The sequence below is a fragment of the Atractosteus spatula genome (genome assembly GCF_055471065.1).
Source record: "Atractosteus spatula isolate fAtrSpa1 chromosome 10 unlocalized genomic scaffold, fAtrSpa1.hap1 SUPER_10_unloc_6, whole genome shotgun sequence".
Lineage (NCBI taxonomy): Eukaryota > Metazoa > Chordata > Actinopteri > Semionotiformes > Lepisosteidae > Atractosteus > Atractosteus spatula.
Window position 1 is genome coordinate 548,160 of NW_028296626.1, and position 20,908 is coordinate 569,067.

At 41.4% G+C, this 20,908-nt stretch overlaps 1 protein-coding gene and 4 non-coding genes across 5 annotated transcripts; 3 read left to right on the top strand and 2 right to left on the bottom strand.

Moving 5' to 3' along the window:
- The first annotated feature begins 1,411 nt into the window (after positions 1 to 1,411).
- trnav-uac (transfer RNA valine (anticodon UAC)) lies at positions 1,412 to 1,505 on the top strand. Its single transcript has 2 exons — positions 1,412 to 1,449; positions 1,470 to 1,505. It is a non-coding gene; the product is annotated as a tRNA-Val (tRNA).
- A 3,753-nt stretch (positions 1,506 to 5,258) lies between these two features.
- LOC148811910 (uncharacterized) lies at positions 5,259 to 6,426 on the bottom strand. The gene is made up of 2 exons (XM_088908706.1): positions 6,163 to 6,426; positions 5,259 to 5,915 (listed from the first exon to the last, which is right to left on the bottom strand). The coding sequence occupies exons 1-2, from the start codon at positions 6,424 to 6,426 to the stop codon at positions 5,259 to 5,261; spliced, it is 921 nt and encodes a 306-aa protein (XP_088764832.1).
- Positions 6,427 to 13,650: 7,224 nt separating this feature from the next.
- Positions 13,651 to 13,744, bottom strand: trnai-uau (transfer RNA isoleucine (anticodon UAU)). The gene is made up of 2 exons: positions 13,707 to 13,744; positions 13,651 to 13,686 (listed from the first exon to the last, which is right to left on the bottom strand). It is a non-coding gene; the product is annotated as a tRNA-Ile (tRNA).
- A 5,402-nt stretch (positions 13,745 to 19,146) lies between these two features.
- trnaa-cgc (transfer RNA alanine (anticodon CGC)) lies at positions 19,147 to 19,218 on the top strand. Its single transcript has one exon. It is a non-coding gene; the product is annotated as a tRNA-Ala (tRNA).
- A 1,316-nt stretch (positions 19,219 to 20,534) lies between these two features.
- Positions 20,535 to 20,607, top strand: trnat-ugu (transfer RNA threonine (anticodon UGU)). Its single transcript has one exon. It is a non-coding gene; the product is annotated as a tRNA-Thr (tRNA).
- Positions 20,608 to 20,908: the final 301 nt, after the last annotated feature.

The following is a 20,908-nucleotide window of genomic DNA, read 5'->3' on the forward strand; positions in this document are numbered from 1 at the left end:
AAGCCCGTTTCCGCCAGGGAGTAAAAAAAACGCGCTATGGTATCTCATTGTATGTCCTTTTTTACTTAAAAAAAGGTCTACTTTAGCTCAGCTGGCAAGACCTGGGTTCGAGCCAATGCAGTGAGGCACGAACTAGGGTGGGAGCTGCGAGGGCACAAGCCCTAGAACCCGAATCCGTTACAATAACAAAAGGACAGACATTGAAATATGGGCTATTTCGAAGTCCCAAATGTGAGATATAAAGTCGGAATTCTGAGTTGCTAAGTCGGATTTCTGAGATACCATAGCGGTTTTTTTTTACTCCCTGGCGGAAACGGGCTTCCATAGAAATCCGGGTTGTGAATAACAACTGTCACTACACACGATTGAGTTCTTGAAGCTGGCACCTAAGACCACTCAGCCATCCTGTCAAGCAGTGGAGGATACACGTTACTTTGGCAAAGGATTATTAATTACTTTTCTTTTCTTAATATTACAGAGATTTCTACATTGCAAGACAATTGACAATTTAGATAAAGGTATGTTGTGGTAAGCAAACCAGGCACGGACAGGGTTTGAACCCGCGCTCTTCGGCTTACGAGACCGACTCCCTACCACTTGGCCACCGCACCCACAGTTTGCTTTCTTTCCCATCAAGGCTAATACATTTTGAAAATAAATTAAAAAAATCTTTGTGCCGAATTGCAATGCAGGAGAAGTAAAACAAATATGATTATGATGTTCAGTAATTGTTCACTTAGTGAAATACTCACTTTTTTGGCCCACTGAATATAGTTCTTCTGTGGAGCTGGCTTCAGACTCTGCTTATACCGCCCGTCAAATAAAATAGATATTTTATTTTTACAGGAAGACGCATTCCGAAATGTATCTCTGCAGTTTTAGAAAAGTTTTGAATGGCATATTTTATACAACGCACAAACCGTATTCTAATTGCAGACTGCAGATCTGTGCAGCAATTGTACTACATTTCACTGTGATTCTGAAATACTTCTAGCAAACATATTTAGGTTTCCTTGAACTTTTAATAAAAAATGACTTTGCTTTCAATCTCTGATGTCACTGTAAACCCGGACGTGATGTTCCGCAGATGTGCAGTGTGCCTTCTTTCTTATTCAAGTTTACTGGATTTTTTAAATGAAAATACAAACACGACAGTTTCAGACACATGAAGACTCATAAATGTCACTACAAATGACAAATTTGTAGTGTAAATCCGCCAGGCTGATTTACGTGTCTGACCATCTCTCTCCTCCCTCTTTTGCAGTGAGCACTATTTTTTCATTTTCTTCCCTTGTAGTTTCCTCGCTCTTTTACTGTCCCTTTCTCCCACGGAGAGACGGAAAACATGCCGAAATCGTTTTCACCCTGTGTTTGTGCAACATCAGTGTGTGAAGGGAAAGTAGTCTACGTGGCTCCAGTGGTGCAATTGGTCAGCGCGCGGTACTTACACAGCAGTGCACAGCGGAGTCATGCCGAGGTTGTGAGTTTGAGCTTCACCTGGAGCAGTGTAGCCTGTCTTTAGCTACTGAAAGCAACTGTCCACTTTAGATACTGCTACTTATAGGTCGTCCTTAACACCTTATCTAACGGGATTGTAGCCTGTTAGGTATTTGCTGGAGATCCGATCTAAATTAACATCAAAGAAACAGATAAAGGTTTATTCCACGTCACACCCAAAGAAGGGTCCATGTTGTGTTATCTTCTCTTTTCAGCATGGAATAAACCTATACTTTTTCCTTTGCAGCTGACGCACGTCACTACTTAAATTCCCATCAGCTGTGGACCCCCAGCTGATCTGTACACAGATAGATAGAGGAGAGGTCTACTGGGACTAAGGAAGCCAAAGTATGGGGTACCAAAGACTTGAAAAAGCTCTCACATTAGATTCTGTGTTTTTCGTTGTTTCCCAGATTTTTTTTAATGTTCTTTTTGTTTTCCCTTAAGTATTTTTTTATTTTATTTTCTGTAGTCGTTAGACTACTACAGTGATTTACCAAGGTTCCCGGAAGGCTTCTCGCATTGTGGTTGTTGTGTTTTTGGGTTACAAGTATTTTTGTTTCTATTGAAAGGACCCCACGCATTACTGTGGGACTTGTTAACTTAAGTTCTTACATTGTACCTGAAATTACCACATGAACTACTACTCTGTTTTTCCTTTTTTTAATAAAGGCACAAATGCTGTTTTTTTTTCTTGTGGCTGATTGGCAATGACCCTACAACAGGTCATTGCTACGAACCTGGCTGCTGAAATTTGTCAGTAGCTCTGTACTAAACCTGTTCTCAATTGCAACAAACCTAAAATAACATCTGCTGCCCATTAGATCTTACTGATGTAGGAGACTAACTTAAACCACCTCTTCACAGGGTTTAAGTAGCTCAGTAGTGGAACAGTTGATCGCTTTTGAACTGTTCTGAATGTAGTGGAAATAATATGGTCACAAAGTAACGAACATACAGTATTCACCACTCGCTTGAAATATTTAGCTAAAATTGTTTTCTAGACACCACAACTATTCACAATGAATTTGATCAATACATGTCTTTATTAAAAAAAGTGTAATTTATTAATAATTAAGATTAATCCAAACCTTTATTAGTAGCTGTATTACCGGTTAATCTGATGAGAATTCAGAACACGAGTCTCTCGCTCAGTAAACACGCTTTATCGTTTACTGAGCTTTCGATGAACGTCTAAGTGAAAGACAAATTCACTCTTTTCACTTTTTGTTTAAAGAACACTTTTATCACATGTTCTGCACTCCCGATGGTGTTTAACGGTGCTCTTTCTACACGCCTGATTTGAGCGTCTTTACAGAGAGCCGATTTGGAAGCCTCACATATGCAAATGGTGACACTTTATTTTCGCTCCACATAAGAAACTCATAAATCTTTGAATGATTTCCTCTTCGCCTGCAGCACTAGCATTTGTCTACAGTTTGTGGCATCTTTTCAACACAATAAATTTCACCATGGACTGAAAGATCAAATGGTTTTGGCAAAAGATAAGGAGATCTCCTGGCCTGTAAGGGATCAAACCCACAACCGTGGAGTTATTAGAATGACAATCGATCCAACTGAGCTACCTGACCACATACACGTGAGGCTCTCTGTGCAGCATAAAATTTAATTTAGAGAATTATTTTTCCCTCTGAATTTAAACCCTCACAATTATGTGTACTGGCTTTCTGGAAGTGGTGGATATAATGAAGAAGAGATCAGCCTCTGTGATGCAATATCAAGTGACACTGACCTTCGTTATACTGTTCCCTGCTGCATTTTAACCTACTGGGGAAATATTGGTATCCATGCATGAAAGATTTCCTCCTTGTCAAATTATTTTCAAGCACATTTTTGTTGTTGAAAATAAACCTTGTGGATTTACATGTTGTGTCCCTCTTCTGTTAGTGTCACCCAAATTGATACATTGTGCTCTGGCGATTCTTCAGATCATACCATTTTGTACAATACTGTATCAGTATTGTAGAACTCATCTCATTAAAGAAAATAAGGCTTTTTTTTGTATATTTTATTATAATTGTATTTATATGTGGAAATATGTTATTTTAATATCGACGTAAATTTGAAAAATTATCCCCCCCCCCCCTAAAAGCAGGTAGCCTAACATTTTCAGCTGACAAAAAATTATATGAATTTTTAAAGATCCAGACTGAAAGTTTATAAAATATTGTTTTACACTATATGCTGCTGTTCTGGAAGTATTCTTATTTTACAGGTGCAACTGTGGCTAACATTGCTGCCACGCAGTGCTGGAGCTCTGTATTTATTTCCTGACCTGTTGTTCTATCTGAGTGGAGTTTGTATGTTCTCCCCATGTTTGTTTGGAGTTTCTGCCAGGTGCTGCAGTTTCCTCCCACAGTCCAAAAACATTGTGATATCATTTTAGGAAGTGAATTTCATGATCGTAAGTTGTCTAATGTCATTTTGTCACACCTGTCAAAGTGTGAATTGTTTGAACTTTCATCTTTCCTGTCATTTGAACCCAAATGCCTTTGTAACAATCTGTAGTTAATATTTCTGCAGTTTTAAGTGAGGTAGCGATGCTGTATATTTCAACGAGCCGTCCCTTCTTGCAGGACAAGGACCCTTAATTTCTCTTGATTTGTAGGGAAATGTAAATAACAGTCAGGATGTCTCATGTTGTGTCTGGATTTGTCCACAGTGGCTTTTCTCCTCTGTGTGGTCCAATGTATACATATTACTAACAAACATTTAAGTTTCCCTTTCCATTGGGGTTGATATTTTCATTGTGAGTTGCCAAGAGCTCCTTCATTTTTAATTGATAGTTTTAATATAATAAATTAGACATTATAAGCACATAAAATGGTTCTAAAAAGTTTATTGCAAAAAAACTTCAATAAAAGTAATAAAAAATCTTTCCCATCAAAAGTGTTACATTCAGAATTTACATCAAGGAATGGTTTAATTTCTTATTTCTGAAACATCAAATTGTAGAAAGAAGAAAGAAGTGGGATGTTCAAGCCTCCCTTTTGTAAAACACAAGCTGCAGATACAGACATTGAGGAGAGTGTGGAGTGAAGTGGACTCAGGTCACAGTGTCACTGTGGAAACAGTGGAGTGAAGTGGACTCAGGTCACAGTGTCAGTGTGGATCCCATCCCTGAACAACCTCACCCACACTGAGTCCCCTGTCTGTAGTCCCCTTTACCTGAAGTGGGGTCTCCCTCAATGTCCCCTGGATCTCTGTATCCAGAGGGCGTTTCATCAGAGAGGAGTCTCCCTGTGAACAGACGAGCAGGTCAGTAATGGCTCTGACACAGATTGGCCTGTCAGATACCTCTTCTCTCCCAGTCAGTATTTATTTGCTGGTGTGAAATTAGGTTGAAACTAATGACAAAGGTTAGTCCAGGTTGGTAAAGGGTGTACTCCTGCATCTTATTTATAATAACTCACCTGACAGCGTCTGGACTCTGGGGCACACTATTTTTCCAAAACTCTCCAGCTCTCCATCTTCTCCTTCAATTGTTGCTTCTCCAAAACTCTCCTCCTTTCCTCCTCCTTCTTCAGCTGTTTCTTTACCTCCTTTTCACAAACTCTCCTCCTCTCCGTCTCCTCTTTTGCTTGTTTCTTCTCCTGCTTCTCCAACAGTTTCCTCCTCTCCTTCTTCTCCTTTGCCTGTTGCCTCTCCTCCTCTTCCCAAAATCTCCTTCTCTCCTTTTCCTCCTTTGCTCGTTTCTTATTCTCCTCCTTCAGCTGATTCCCCCTCTACTCCTCCTGAGCTCACCTCCATTCCTCCTTCTCCTTCTGCCTCCTCTCCTCCTCCTGCTGCAGGCGTTTCTCCAGCCCCCGAGCGTAGGCCTTCCACCTCTTCTGCTCCTTCTTCTCCCATCTCACCTCCTGCTTCTGCTGCTCCCTCCTGTTCTCCTCCGCCTCCTGGGCACGTCTCCGCTCCTCCTTGTTCATGGTCCTCCTAATTGCATCTGCTGCCTTGGTGCGTCTCCTCTCCTGCTTCTCCTCAGTCTTCCTCCTCTGCTCCTCCTTCTTCTCCCGTCTCCTCTTCTCCTTCTCCAGCATCTGCCTCCTGTCCTCTCCCTCCTTCTCCCATTTTCTCTCCTGTTTTTCAAACACCTTCCTCCTCTTCTCCTCCACCTTCATCCTCTCCTCCTCCAGCTTCCTCCTCTCCTTCTCCTCCTGCAGCTCCTGTCTCCGATCCATCAACCACCCTTCCTGCTTCTGCCTCCTCTCCTTATCCCGCTCCTGTGTGTTCAGGGACCGGTGCCTCCCAACCCGGACATTCCTGACTTTCTCCACTGGTGCCGCTGTCCTTTTGCCCTCTTGCGGCTCCTTCCATCTCTTCAGCTCTGTAGTGTTGCTCTTATCCTCATCGACCTCGGAACAGCACAGCATCTTGGTGAAGGAATGGGAGGAGCTGACCTGCTTTGAGAGAGAGGAGTTAATATAGACATACTGACTGGACACTCCAGTACATTAACACTGCACTGAGAGAGAGAGGATAATACAGACACACTGACTGGACACTCCAGTACATGAACACTGCACTGAGAGAGAGAGGGGTTAATACAGACACACTGACTGGACACTCCAGTACATGAACATTGCACTGAGAGAGAGGGGTTAATACAGACACACTGACTGGACACCACAGTAAAGGTTCACTCCTCACCTCTCCTAGAACCTCTCCTAGGTGTCTCAGCACCTGTGTTCTGACTTTCAGCAACTCTGGAGGCCTCTCTTCAGGACTTGGACCTTCCTGACTCTCCTGATTCCTCTGCCTCGTCTTCTTCTTTTTCTTAGTCTTCTTCACCTCAGTCTTCTCCTGGGAGGTGATGGGAGGGAGGCGAGGGAGGGGTCTGGGGACAGGCAGCTGGGTGGACAGTGGGGCAGTGACCTGGGGCAGGTCAGTGTCAGGATTAGAAGAGGTGGACATGTTGTCCTCTTCATCTTTTTCAGGGCTGACTTGGAAAGCACGCCTCTTTACACTTGGACACTGAAGACAGACACAGGTCTTTTGGTGTTGGGGTCAGTTCTTCTTATTCTTAATATACCCTCAGTACATGCATTGTGACTGTAATAAGAGTCTGCACAGTTGACTCTACACAAGGACAGAGGGGGCAGCATGGAGCAGTCGGCAGGGAGTTTAATGAGCTCAGCGGCGTCACAGGTGAGTGTAGAGGGAGGGCCCAGGGGCACTAATACTTAGGTCCAGGAAAGGAAGGGGTGGACAGCTGGTTCTCTTTGAAAGCCTATTCCACCTGGATAATGGGCTGTGGAGGCTGAAGACACACAGCAGACCTTGGTAATGGAGACACCCTTCACTTCTAATTCTATAAGGTCCACATGTACTGAGTTTCACCAGGTGAGTCTGCACAGTTTGTCCAATAAGATCCTGGACAAGTGTGTCTATACAGTTTTTTAAGTGTTTGTACAGGGGTGAGTCTATACAGTGTGTTTAATAAGAGTCTAAACAGGTCTGTTTATATAGTGAGTCCTAATAAAAGCCTGTACAGTCTATACAGTCTATACAGTGTGTCCTATAAGAGTCTGTACATGTGAGTCTGTACAGTGTGTCCAATTAGAGTCCATACAGGTGAGTCTATACAGTGTGTCCAATAAGAGTCTGTACAGTTAACTCCACACAAGGACAGAGGTTCTGTTCGCTTCTCACCTGTCTCGGAAGCTCAGGAGCTCTGACACTCCTTAGAGGAGGGAACTTAATGGGGGCAGCATGGCACAGTCAACAGGGGTTTCTCTGAGCTCAGCAGGGTCACAGGTGATCGAAGAGGGAGGGCCCAGGGGCGCCAAGATCCAGGAGAGGGAGGGATGGACAGCTTGTTTTCTTCAACAGCCTCGCCCACCTGGATCGTGCGTCTCCTGGGCTGTGGAGACTGAAGACACACAGAAGACCTTTCTGTTCCTGCCGAGTCCCACAACAGGTCAAACTGTCCTAAGACTACTACAAAGAGAAAAAATAAACCTGCTATTCACAGACCTCAGCTACAGGGACTCCCAGGTACTTCTGCAGGATGAGGTCGACGTCAATGTCGGCTGCAACCTGGTGGAAGCACTTGCTCACCTCGGAGAACTCACACCTGACCTTCGTGTTTTCAAAGTAGGACTTCAGTGTCTCCACCGCCTCTTCGTAGTTGTCCTGCTTCATGATTCCTGTGCCCTGGAAGGGAAAATCCTAGGAAAATGGGGAGAGAGAATCAGGCAAGATGTCCTGACCATGTCTGCAGTCGTCAAACCAAACCTCCATTATATGAGCTTGTGTTGTCTGTTGTCTTCACTGTTTTAATTTTGGGATTTGGTAAAATTTCTTATCATATCCTCTGTGAAACTTCACTAACTCAGTACCAACTCCTGTACCAGAGAGAGAGAACAAAGACAGTGAATCATCATCATACCTCCACAGCGCCAGACAGGAGATGCAGCCTAGGGGTGGAACTGTGGTATCTCTAAAGCCAAAAGAGAGGGGGAGGGGGGGTCACCCCACTGTTAATAGAGCCAATAGAGAGATGGGGTGTCACCCCGCTGTTGCCATCGATGACCAAGAGTCTCACCACCCACTCTATGATGTCCCCTAGTGTTGATCTGTAAGTGGTGTGTCTTTCAGTCACCACTTGAAATAACAGCAGGCTGGAGTCCCAGCCCAGCTCCTGTATCTCTCCCCTTGGATCTGGGAGATTTCCAGGTTGAGTGGGGTGATGCAGATATCTTGGAAAGCTGAGGGGTCAGGAGAGTCACCCCAGCCCCTGTACCGCCCCAATACCACAGTGCAAGCTGGACAAGGGGGAGGGGTTTCTGGGACTCACCAATCCCACATATGCTGCCTCTGATCCAAACTTGGCCAGGACCTCATCGTACAACTCCAGGCAGTCCAGCTGGATGGAAGACATCGCATTCTGAGCCCAGGTCCGCACCCGGCTCTCCTCAACCTAGAGCAGCCCCTCCAGTTCGACCCACAGGCCCTCGCCGAGCCATCACAGGGCAGCCGGGGCCTTACCTACACTCTTACCTACAGTTACACTATAACTAACACTTACACAAATACTGCCAATATTACAACAGTAACATTGCAATTAAGGCTTACGGTATCATTATTACTAACAATAACACAAACTTAGTTGTACACTAATAATACCAATAATAACAGTAATACTATCAAAAGAACTAACATGACAATGAGTATTAATATTCTGACACTAACACTATGATTATCACTAATATTAACATGAATACTAACATTAAAACTAAAATTAAAAGTAGCTCTATCATCACTAATTCTCACATGAATACTAGTATTCAGTAGTGCTATCATCATTAATACTCACATAGACACACAGACACTACACATACTCATGGACACACACCCACACACATCAAACACTCACAAACACCCACACACCCACAGACACCACATACACTAATAGTGATAAAAACACAGCACTCAAAGATTTCTGTTCGTTGGTCTGGACTCTAGAAAGTTATAAAGTGCTCTAGAAATTTGCAAGCGACTCTGGACCTCAACACCTGTTGATGGGTCACTTCTGTCAGACACAGCATTGGAGCCCAAGCCCACCTACACACACACTGACAGATATACACCCACACATTCACACACATTATGACATACTGACAGACACACAACCACACACTCACACACATTCACACAAACACTACACACACTCACAGATACAAACTCACAGACACACATTCACAGATGCACACAAAGACACAACACACACTCACAGGCACCACGCACATTTATACACACAATCAGACACTCACACACATACAGTACTCGCAAACATTCACAGACACACACATACACACTGATAGACAACATACACTTGCAGACACACACCCACACACTAACAGACACACACCTGCACAATGACAAACACCACACACTCACAAACACCACAAACTCACAGACACACTCTACAAACACTTATAATAACAGTAATGCTATCACTAAAACTAACACTACTGCTACTGTTAATACTGTAACAGTAACTCTATAATTAAATTTTATATTAACATTAATATGACCATATTATCATTATGATAAACTAAAATTATCAGTAGTGCTATCATCATTAATACTCACATGAACACTAGCATTAGTATTAAAACTACCAGTTGTACTCTCACTAATATTCACATAAATACACTGGCATTAGTATTAGTTGCTGTCCGTGACGTCACACCACACTTTGTGACGAAGGCGAGACACCTAGCCAGGCACAGTGACCTGCCGCGTGTCGCCATGGTTACCATACTTATGATTTGTAAACAAATGGAAAATGCATTTAAACTGTTACTTACACAAATTTATTAACTTTGAATATAATTTTCTAGCTCTAGGATACAATTCCTAAATAATAATTTGAACAAATCATTCTTTAATTTCAGATTGAACATTATTAACACTAAACGCATGTTAATTAATAGATATTGACTCTTTTCTAGATTTTAAAATGGGTCAAGAACGGGAAAAGAATCAGTGCTCACCAATCGGTGAACTTAATCGATTATTCTACGTTTTTTTAGTTGAATTAATTGCTTGTCGATAGATAAGTGATCAATAACTCTCCTCCGTGCGCTCTGTGCGTCTCCCGCGGTCTCGATCTCTGATTCCGGCGCTCTGCCTGGTGTCTGTGACATCACAGCGCTCTTTCTGACAGAGCAGAACTGGAGGAGACTTCTGTCCGGAGCCCGGGGGGCTTTTCTTACAGATATAACATCTCCAAAAACAACACACACCGGGCTATTAAGAGAAGCGATTCATAACAGCAGGAGAAGGAGAATGACAAACCGAGAAATGAAATTCATTAAACACTAACAGAAAAAAAATGTTTACTTCACAGAATAATGCGTTATAAAGCATACTCCTGTGGAGCAGAAGAGAAAGAGAAGGAGTACAGGTCTCTATAATAAGTGCTTTTAAGCGTTTTACACGAATCTCCATAGAATAGAAGCCAGGAGGATCAGACTCCTGAAGAGCAGCTCTTGGTTTTATTTTCACTCGATCTCTCAGTTCCTCAGCCAGTTTGATTATTTAATTAACTATATAACTGTTATCAGACTCTGTTTAACTGTATATTTATAAGACTCCCCATGAGAGACGTGTGGGAGACGCTGAATCCCAGGGCTGGTGTGGAATCACACACAGACAGGTCTTCTGTGTGATCTGAGTCCCACTGCTCAGAGCTACAAACTTGTCAACTAGTCACTATTGTAGACACGACCATCAGTCTGCTGCTGCTGATAATCATATTACACTTATAAGAGTGGCAATACTGCTGTTCATTAAATAAGTAAAAATAATAATAAGAGATAATCACATATTGCTCAATTGTCAGTCAAACACTTCTGACAGATAGGTTTATTCCATGCTGAAAAAAAAAGAAGAAAGAGAACACAAGGTTTTGGCTGTGGAGCCTTCTTCAGGTGTGAGAGAGACAGGGCAGTAGGCAAAGGTAAAGTAGCGGGAGAACAAAGGCTGGGAGAGAGGAGGAGTGAGAGGCAGGAGCAGGGGACAGAAAGAGAGGCCAATCAAGAGGTGTGAAGTCAGAATAGATGTAGAGAGGTGTGACAGAAAGAGGGTCTTGGAACAGCTGTGAAGAGACAGAATGGTGGTTTAGTGAGAGAAGCTGGCAAGTGGCCCAGGGAGGAAGAGATTTAATCTGTTTCTCTACTGTGCATGTTTAAATCCACTTAATATTGAATATTAATATGGAATTTTACAACTAAGGCTAAATTTTGGAAGCTGAAACAGAAGTACTGTATAGTACAATTTTGTTTTGATTTGAACCGATGTTTGCACCACAATAATCCATTCGTCGTCGAAAGAAGCAAAGGCAGATGTGTTTTGAATCTCACGATGATCCTGTTCTCAATCCAAAACAAAGGTTTAATGTGATCCCACTAGAAAAAGAGTTAATTTCTATCTCTAATGATGTCCCTCAAACATTTTGTAATATCTCTGGGAGTGTATGCAGTAGAAGCCTGGTTAACTGCTTAAATTCAAACTAAACAGGACTATGGGAATGAGATTTGATTTCGAACTGGGATTTAAATAAATAGGAACGCTGCACTACATTCTGCTTTATGTAAGACAAAAGGTGGGCTTCCTGTGTTTTCGATAACTCAGTTGTAAGAGCGGAGGAATATAGTGGAAACAGCTGGGAACTCTTTGTTCTCTGGTTTGAATCTGGCTGGAAGAAAGGTATTTTTTATGTTCTTTAATCAAAAAGTGAACATTTTTCATTTACTTAGTTGTCCAGCAAAAGCTGAGTAAACGGTGAAGCAGAGCCTCTTGTTCTGAATTCTTCTAACATTTTCTAGGCTTGTAGACTCCTCACTCTTCCTTAAACAAAGTGCCGCAGATAAAGATACAGTACTTGTCGGGAGTTTAGTTCAGTGGTAGAGCACATACAGTACAGTACCTCGCATGTATGTGGCTGTTTTCAATCGCTGGCGTCTTCACTCTGGATTTCTTCCTAAGCGCGATATCTTTCCTTACTTGTGTGTGAATTTCAGTGCGACACATAAACCCTTTGTCTGTTTTATAAATATTCTATTTTAAATCAGTTAAAACAAAAAAAGTACTAATTACATACACGTAGAAAACATTAAAAATTTAATTTGAAAATGTGGGCAATGTATTACAAGTTGTGGAGCTGAGCTCACAGTAGAGCAGTTGATATCGTTAAACCACGTTGTTTTTAAATGACGCTACTAAGCACTGGCACGGTGTTTGTGCAGTCCTACCCAAGCTTTCTATCGACTGGATGAGTCTCCTGTTCCATCTCCAATTCTTTTCGCACATTTCACCTGTTTCACCACCGTTAAAATTAGACTATAGCCACTAATACCAGAATACTGTTCTGAAAGACTGTCTTAAATAATAATGTTGAAAAGGGTAATGATAAGAGTTTTTTTCATTAAGGTAACCATACATTTGCCTGTGTAGTACAACTTATTATCTGTATCCGCAAATCCCCAATATTAATGCTGTCTCCTGAGAAACACAAGTGTAGAGTCAAATCATATTAAATAATACAACAAATCTATTCATATGTATTTGTATATGTATTTCCTTCATTTCAGTTCTGTCCCCGGGATACCTGAAAATTCATTATAGTATAATAAAGTCTGTGCATGCATTACCTGTAATACAGCTACTAATACAGATAACATTAAACTTCATTATTAAGATATTACACTTTTATTAATAAAATATGTATCGATAAAATTCCTTGTGAATAATTGTAGTGTCTGGAAAGCAATTGTTCATTACTTAATGACGATATTATTTCCACTACATTCAGGACAGTTCCAATGTGATCTATTGTTCCACTTAGTCTGCTTAGTCTCCTACTTTAGTAATGTCTAATGGGCAGCAGCTGTTATTTTAGGTTTGTTGCAATTGAGAACAGGTTTGCTACAGAGCTTCTGACAAATTTCAGCAGCCAGTGTGTTGCAACTGACCCGTTGTAGCTACCAATCAGCAGCAAGGAGAAAAAAAACATTATTTTGCTTTTTTTTTTAAAAAAAAAAGGAAAACCGAGTAGTAGTTTATGTGGTAATTTCAGGTACAATGTATGAACTAAAGTTAACTAGTCCCACAGTAATGTGTGGGATCCTATCAACAGAAAAAAAAAAGTTGTAACCCGAAAACACAACAAACACAAAATGAGAAGTCTCCCGGGAACCTAGGTAAATCCCTGTAGTAGTCTAGCAACTATAAAAAAACAACCAAACGCAACAACTTTAAAAGAAAAAGAACATTAAAAACAAATCTGGGGAACAACAAAAACACAGAATCTAATGCGAGAGCTTTATCAAGTCTTCAGTGCTCCTCTTGTCTCAGTATACCTCTCATATATTTGTGTACAGGTCAACTGGAGGTACACAGCTTATAGTAATTTAAGTAGGGACCTGCGTCAGCCTGCGTGGGCTGCAAATGGAAAAGTATAGGTTTATTCCATGCTGAAAATAGAAGTAAACACAACGTTTCAGCTGTGGAGCCTTCTTTGATTGTGACTCGAAATAAACCTTTACTTGTTCGTTTGATGTTAATTTATCTCCATCAAATACCTAAGAGTATCTAAACTCAACAGTTGCTCTCAGTAGCTAAAGACACTGCTCCAGGTGAGGCTCGAACTCACAACCTCGGCATGACTCCGCTATGCACTGCTGTATAAGTACCGCGCGCTGACCGATTGCGCCACTGGAGCTGTGCATGTCGTGCTCCTCATACAGACTGACGCTGCAGAAACACAGGGTGAAAACGGTTTCGGTTGTGGATCCATCTCCACATGGGGAAAAGGAACAGTAAAATAGCAAGGAAAATACAAGAAAAGAAACTGAAAGAATTGTGCTAACAGCAAAGGGGGATTCAACTAAAACTGTGCAGTTTGTATTTTCGTTGTAGATAGGTTTCTTCAGACGTCCAGTAAAGTGACAATAATGGAGAACTAGCTGACGCACCCCGTCGTGAAGACCCTCTGTAAGGTGATTACAAGTTTCAATTTCAAGTCGCCTCCTTTACACGCAATTGCAGCCCAGAAACTGAAAGAAAGCATGAGAAATGGCTTCAATTTCAATGTGAAGCGCAGTACAGGCTCGATGGCTTCACATCTCCCAACAATCAAATAAAATTGCAGTAAAGCGATCTAAATGTGACTCTGAAGTACTGGGAAAGATGATTATTTTGAGTGTGCCTCCCAGGGTCTGCTACGAGGCTGAAGTTGGCTTCTTATTCGCCAGCTTCTTATGCGTGTTTTTCGTTCCACCTTAAATGGTGCTGCTGTGATGTTATGTCGCCTTTCGCCTGTAGATGGCTCTCTTCGATCAGTACTAATCCGGCTGGAATACTGTAGACATCTTCACTGAACGGGAATATCCAAATAAATAGCGACTGTCCAAATGATATTTTTGTATGGAATATATTTCAGAAAATCGCAAACCAATTTTAAAAACTCACACAACACAGACTTACACTGGGAAAAGGTGAATGCACTTTCTGCTTATTGCTACGGCCTTCCCCCCGATTATGAAAATGTCTCACAGTTCTGACACCGACGTGTGAAAGACAATGTAACAGACTATCAAAATCCTGAAGTACAAGAAATTTAAATGCACCAGTTTTTTAAATATGACCCTCTGATCATGGCATGTTGGAATACATTTCGAAAAAGTATGGCACCAATTGCACGAATTGCAATGGCACAAATTGTTGAGAATATCACTGACCTTGCCCATATTTGCAGGGGATACGAATGTTTTGCACATGCTGCACATGTCTAAGTCAATATCACCGGGAATGTCCAATAATGACGAACATCAGTAGCTTCAAGGAAACTTAGACTCGCACATGGAGTTTTATCTTCGAATGGAGGTTGGGAGAATTCATTTATACTCTCGTTGCTCATTAGCTAAACTATTTAAAAAATATGACACAGATTTGTTCGAGAAACTTGTAATCGCCTTAAAGAGAGTCTTCTTGAAGATGTGCACCAGCTAGCTCTCCACTGTCAATTGACAGGACTTTAGAAGAAACTGTTCTCATACAACCAACATACAAATTACACATCTTAAGGAACAAATCCGTGTACTAAATAACATAAAACTGTCGCTGCAAATTATCACCAAGCTATTTTATGTGTCTGACCACCTCTTTGCTACTTTGCAGCGAGCACAAATCTTTCTGTTTCTTCATCGCTATTTTACTGTCTCTTTCCCCCATGTGTAGATGGATCCACAGCTGAAACTTTAGGTCAGTTCCTGTTACTCTGTCCGATTGAAAGTGCTGTATTAAAGGCACCCATCTCTGCAGGAAAGTTATTGCTGCTCTCAACACAATATACTGCAGCCAAATGTGATAGCGATACTGTCACTGCCTGTGGGCCACGTGTTCCTGCTGTCAACCTATTATGTCATGTTCATCCACACCCAGAAACATTACTGCTGTAGAACAAGAGTTATATAATGTAGGCGCAGTCCATAGAGCATGAATCTCTTAATCTCAGAACTGTGGGTTCAGCCCCCACATTAGGTCCCTCTGTGTCAATTTGATCCCCCCAATCCTCCTAGCATGACCTGATGGCATAACAGTGATACCCAGTACCCAGCGTAATTCAGCTTTCTTTCCACTTGATTCAGATTTTGATCTGAAATCATTGGCCGAACAAGAGTTTGTCTAAATCGAGGGAGATCTGCTCACAAGCAAGTATTAAACACTTCAGCATTTTCTGTTCGAATACCACACTTTGTCAAAACACTGCAGCTTCTTAAGCTAATAAGTAACGGTTTTTGAGCGCGCCTTGTATTGTTAATGCTTATATTAAGAAAGCATAAATTCACATAATGGAATTTGGACTGAACAAAGTAGTCCAGCCCCTTTACAACATTACATACCCACTGATTAAAGCTTAAAACTACAGCAGCAGGAGTAACAATAATGGCAACAACATGTTTGGAGTTCGGCATTTCATTTATTCTGCGGAAACATCGTATCGGAATGAACTGCCCGAGATAAAAGAGTAATTGCGGCTTCAGATCGTTTTTACAGAGCATTGCGTTGTTCTGTTCATGCTGACTACACGCTTTAAATTTGTCATTTACTGCAGGCGTTGCTTTTCCAGGTTTTTCTGAAATTCCTCGCATTTGAGCCAGCACTAAAACATTTCATTCCCGTCGCTGAATACATCGTGGAAACGGTATTTGCAACGGAATGCTGTCACACATGAAACCTTTTCGTTATTCAGTTCTGAAGTTTGAAAATGAAAATACATTTCACATTCACGTGTTTACGAAGCTTTTTTCTGTCCGTTATGTTTTTGCTAAGCAGTTTCTCCGTTTTCCTCGTACTGTGATTGTCAGCGAGCACAACAAGACTAAAACAGTGTAAAGGCAGGTAAAAAAGACAGGGTAAAACGCGAGTGGGATTTGAACCCGTGCCTCTATTTGGAAAGCGAAACACAAAGCTTAAAAGACACGAAGCCGTGAATTTGCTGTTTTAAACCGCTCGACTATCCTGAAGAATTAGGTGCTGATTGCACCAGTTGCATCCGATTTTCCGTAACTTTAGGACGATTGATACGACTGGACGAACACAATTTGTGGCGTTTAGCATGACATGGAAAACGGTACCGGAGCATTCGGGTCCGGACTACCAGACTCGGAAACAGTTTTTACCCCCGCACTATTAAACTATTAAACTCCCAGCCTCTCTCACTCTCTCCTCACCTCTCACCTATGATCTGAACCTCACAGTGCCTTCTTTCTTACCAAAAACCCAAACACACATTGAAAATCTACCTCTACCATACATGTCAAAAGCTCACTCCCCATCATTTCTATCCCTTTATTTCATTCTTTTGATGCATGTTTTTGCACATAACCTGTTACCTTTTTGTTGTTTTGCACACTGCCTGTTGTTGTTTTTTGCACATCGGCTGTTGTCTCTGTCTTTCTTTTGTTATACAATTGTATTGTTGTGTTTTTTTCTTATTTCCGAGAGCTAACTACAGTAAATTGCATTTCGTTATACCATATACCTGTGTATGAGTATAATGACAATAAACTTGGACTTGAACTTGACAGTCTTGCAGGCAGTATCTTATCGTTTACTCGTTTAAAAAAACACGGTCTTCTCGTTCCTAAGTCAGATTTTTAGTGCTTTCGAACGTTACTTCCAACCTGGACTGACAGCTCACCCGATCTGTTTGTGATCAGACCATGGAGTGGGGGGTTGTACCAAGCGCACGTTCCTTCCCAATGCTGAGGCGATCATTCGGAAGATGGGTGTGAAGAGAGACAAGCTTTGTCGACTAAAACGCAAGGCAGGATATGCACGAATACTAATCACTGGTGACAGTTATGTTCTCTGACTATTGAAACGCCTACATTGTGAGTGTTTTTGAAGACTTTGAAACAGAAACAGGTGGGGGTTTGAAGCCACGATTTTCGATTTACAAGACCGACGCCTTACCACTTGGCCACTGCACCTTTGAGCAAATATGGGAATAATGTTGTTAAAATTATTTTTTTTCTGAATCTGGTTTACATCGCCTGGAGGTAGCAACAACAATAAAAGGGATACTTAACAAGGAGATACGCTGTAGCAGTGCGACTCCAACAGATGCTCCGGAAGAGGCTGGAGAGCACTCGGCCGCATTACTATCAACAGCGGCTCTTCAGCTCTTGTTGTTTGACTTAGTGGTTTTGTAAGGCGTGGAAACGACCGCAACTTCGTTTTCTGAGATGCTTTCTCTCACGTGGTGAAATCTCGACCTCTTTGGCATCTCTGGCTATAGTTCTTCTGTAGAGCACCTCTGCTTATAGTGCCCTTGAAGTCATTTTATTTTTACAGGAAGACGCATTCCCTAACGATCTCTCCTGTTTTAGAAATGCTTCATAAGGCGTGTTTGATTCAACGGACAAATACTTCTTGAAAAGGTATTCAGATTTTCTTGAACCTATAATAAAAACACATACCTGAAACTCCTAGGTTCCAATCTCTGATTTTGCTGTCCTTAAACTCGGACGTAATGTTCTGCAGACGTGCAGTGTCCCTTTACTCTCGTTGTTTTCAAAACAACCTCCGTTGTCGGGCGCAGTTAAAGTGGAACTGGCCTTACTGCACAGGAAAGTACGGAATGATAAAATGTTTCTACGGCTCAAAATGTCCCCTTAGACCCTCGTCATGTCTCTGTGAGGAACGGGTAGGTAGAGAGGTTTAACAGATGCTCATGATGTTTCACACGGGGTGTTACCTGTTGTAGTGTTTCAAAAGATGTGTTAGCGGACCACAGATTATCTTGAAAAGATTTGGGTTTGCACTGGCTGGGATTCAAACCTGACTCAATTATTTGGAAGGCGCCTGTACCACCAACGCACTTCCGAGAAGCACCTGCAAATTATCACAATCCTCTCTCTCACCTACAAAGTTATGGAGACACAGACGTCCAATGAAAGCTCAAGGCTCCACTCAAGGCTTTATTCACTCAAGCCTCCACTCTTTTGTTGTGATGTCATTTTAATTAATATTAGCTTTGATAAGGTGTCATTTTTGCCTCTTAAAGGTAAAGTCTGCTCCTTTCTTCCTGGTATAGAAAGAACGTGTTCCATCTTTGTTTAAAAACACCACTAAAAGTAAATTATTCAGCTCTACCGACTGTGTGCATTTACAAGACATCCCAAAAGGACATATTAAATAAGAACACGATCCTTCCTGTTACCATTCCTGTGGTTGGGGCGTCGTTTCACCCTTTTACGTTAAATCATCAGCACTGCTGTTTTTCTATGCATAGTTTAATCAAGAGCACTTAAAAGATGCAAAAAGCTTTCAAATAAAATAGAATTGAAAGACAGTCGAGTAAGGAGGTAGAAAAAAAGCACTCCCCCGTCTGGGAATCAACCACCGTCGCCCATGTAACTGGATGCAAAAATAACAGATTAATTTGTGCACAGTCTCTTGAAGCTTCGATGCAATTATTTTTCCTTCCTTATTTTTTCATTCCTATGAATTTACTCTGTAGTAGAAGAAACACGAAAGTGGGAAACTGCAGGCAGTCTTCATGAGTTGTGCGATCAGTGAGCATTTGGACAAGTCTGTTCCGTAAACTTTGTCAGAGGGGATGTAGCTCAGTGGTAGAGTGCATGCTTCGCATGTATGAGGTCCCTTGTTCAATCCCTGGCATCTCCAGGTGCTTTATATTACAGTACTCACATCACAATCTTCTGGTGAGTGAGAACTCTTTGCTTGGGTTCAGAGAGAGCCAGGTTTACACAATTAAATGCAGGCACACTCGACGTGCTGCAGAGTTGCGCTGCTGTTTTAAATGTACCTCTTTTAGTTCTGTTAAATCCTAAATTATTTGAACTAATAATTTAGTTCAAATTCAGAAAATCCTGAGATTGCTTCACACTTGTCGTGGCTGTTGCAGAAAACACCTGTTGAATCTCACCCGGGATTTCTTGAGAGATCATTCAGCGAGCGAATCCTCCTGAACTCCGCACTAAACTGAAAGCTTCACGAACTCCTCACTGCGTGTCCTGTACTGTTACAAGTGCTGTCGTGTAGATGTGAAGCACAGCCATAAACACACTTTGAACTTTTTCCGTTTGTTAAGGAAAATGCAAAAGAGCATGACAAGTATTGTACGTATAAAATATCCATGGCACAACTGGAGAAAGTACTGAAGGACTACACATCGACTTTTGATGATTACAAGAGATTCAAGAAACACAACCGTCCGCACCTGGGTTTGGATCCTGAACGCTAGAGTTAAAAGAACATAAGCGACGGATATGACCTATAAAATCTCTGAATTGTCTTATAGTTTATGAAATAAAACAATTTCTTAATAAATTCTAACTGTTGATAGACGATTTATAGAATTTTAACAAAATCACAATTACAAACTTTTTCGGTTAAACTGTTATTCACTTACTCTAACGTAAATAAACGTTAGTGTCTTCCGGTGTGTGAGCCAATTTCTCCAAAAAATATTTGTTAGTCTGTCGGGAGGCTGTGCAAGGTGTTAAGAAATAGAATTTCGAAAAGACAGGCTCCCTAAGCTAAACATCAAGGCTGTTTTCTCTACAGAAATGCTCTTTAAATTTCAGCACTGTTGCAACTCCCTTTATAAAGGGTGTGCACACGTATACAACCAAGGCATTGAAATATATTTTTTTTAATTATTGTTCCAAAAAACGTTCCATTTGTTTTCTTTTTAATGTTGTTGATTAAAAGATTTTATTAAATGAGAAAAAAATCTGAATGTGAAAAAAGGTCAAAATGCTATTGAAAAAAATCAGTAATGTGAGGAAAGATGGATTGTGGGAGCCCCTTAACTACCCATGTCATGCTGTATTTCTCACTCATTCTACTGGGAGTGGTGCCGTCGCTTCTGGATAAAGTCTGTCAGTGGTCATTGCAGACGGCTCCGGTATGACTGCTCTTCGGAACAAGAGACACGTGACTTGCGAGGATCCCGACAGTGTCGACTTTCTTTCAGAGCCCGGATAGTTCAGTCGGTAGAGCATCAGACTTGTAATCTGAGGGCCCAGGGTTCAAGTCCCTGTTCGGGCGGTTGTACTGTTCTTAAGTCTATTGTGAATGTCATTCTAAATAGTCTTTTATCTTTCACTCTTCTAGCTGTACTGTGGTTATTTTAAATGTCCATTACTTGTATTTACAGTAGTGTATTTAGTGTTTCATTTCACAAACCGAAAATGTTGAAGTAGATCTTGTCACTCTACTCCATGTAATCATCTAAATTAAATCACAGTAGAGTACAGAACACGCAGTGAGGAGCTCACACAGTGAGTACTCTCGAATACGACAAGAGGAAAGGCACACTGCACATCTGCAGAACATCACGTCTGAGTTT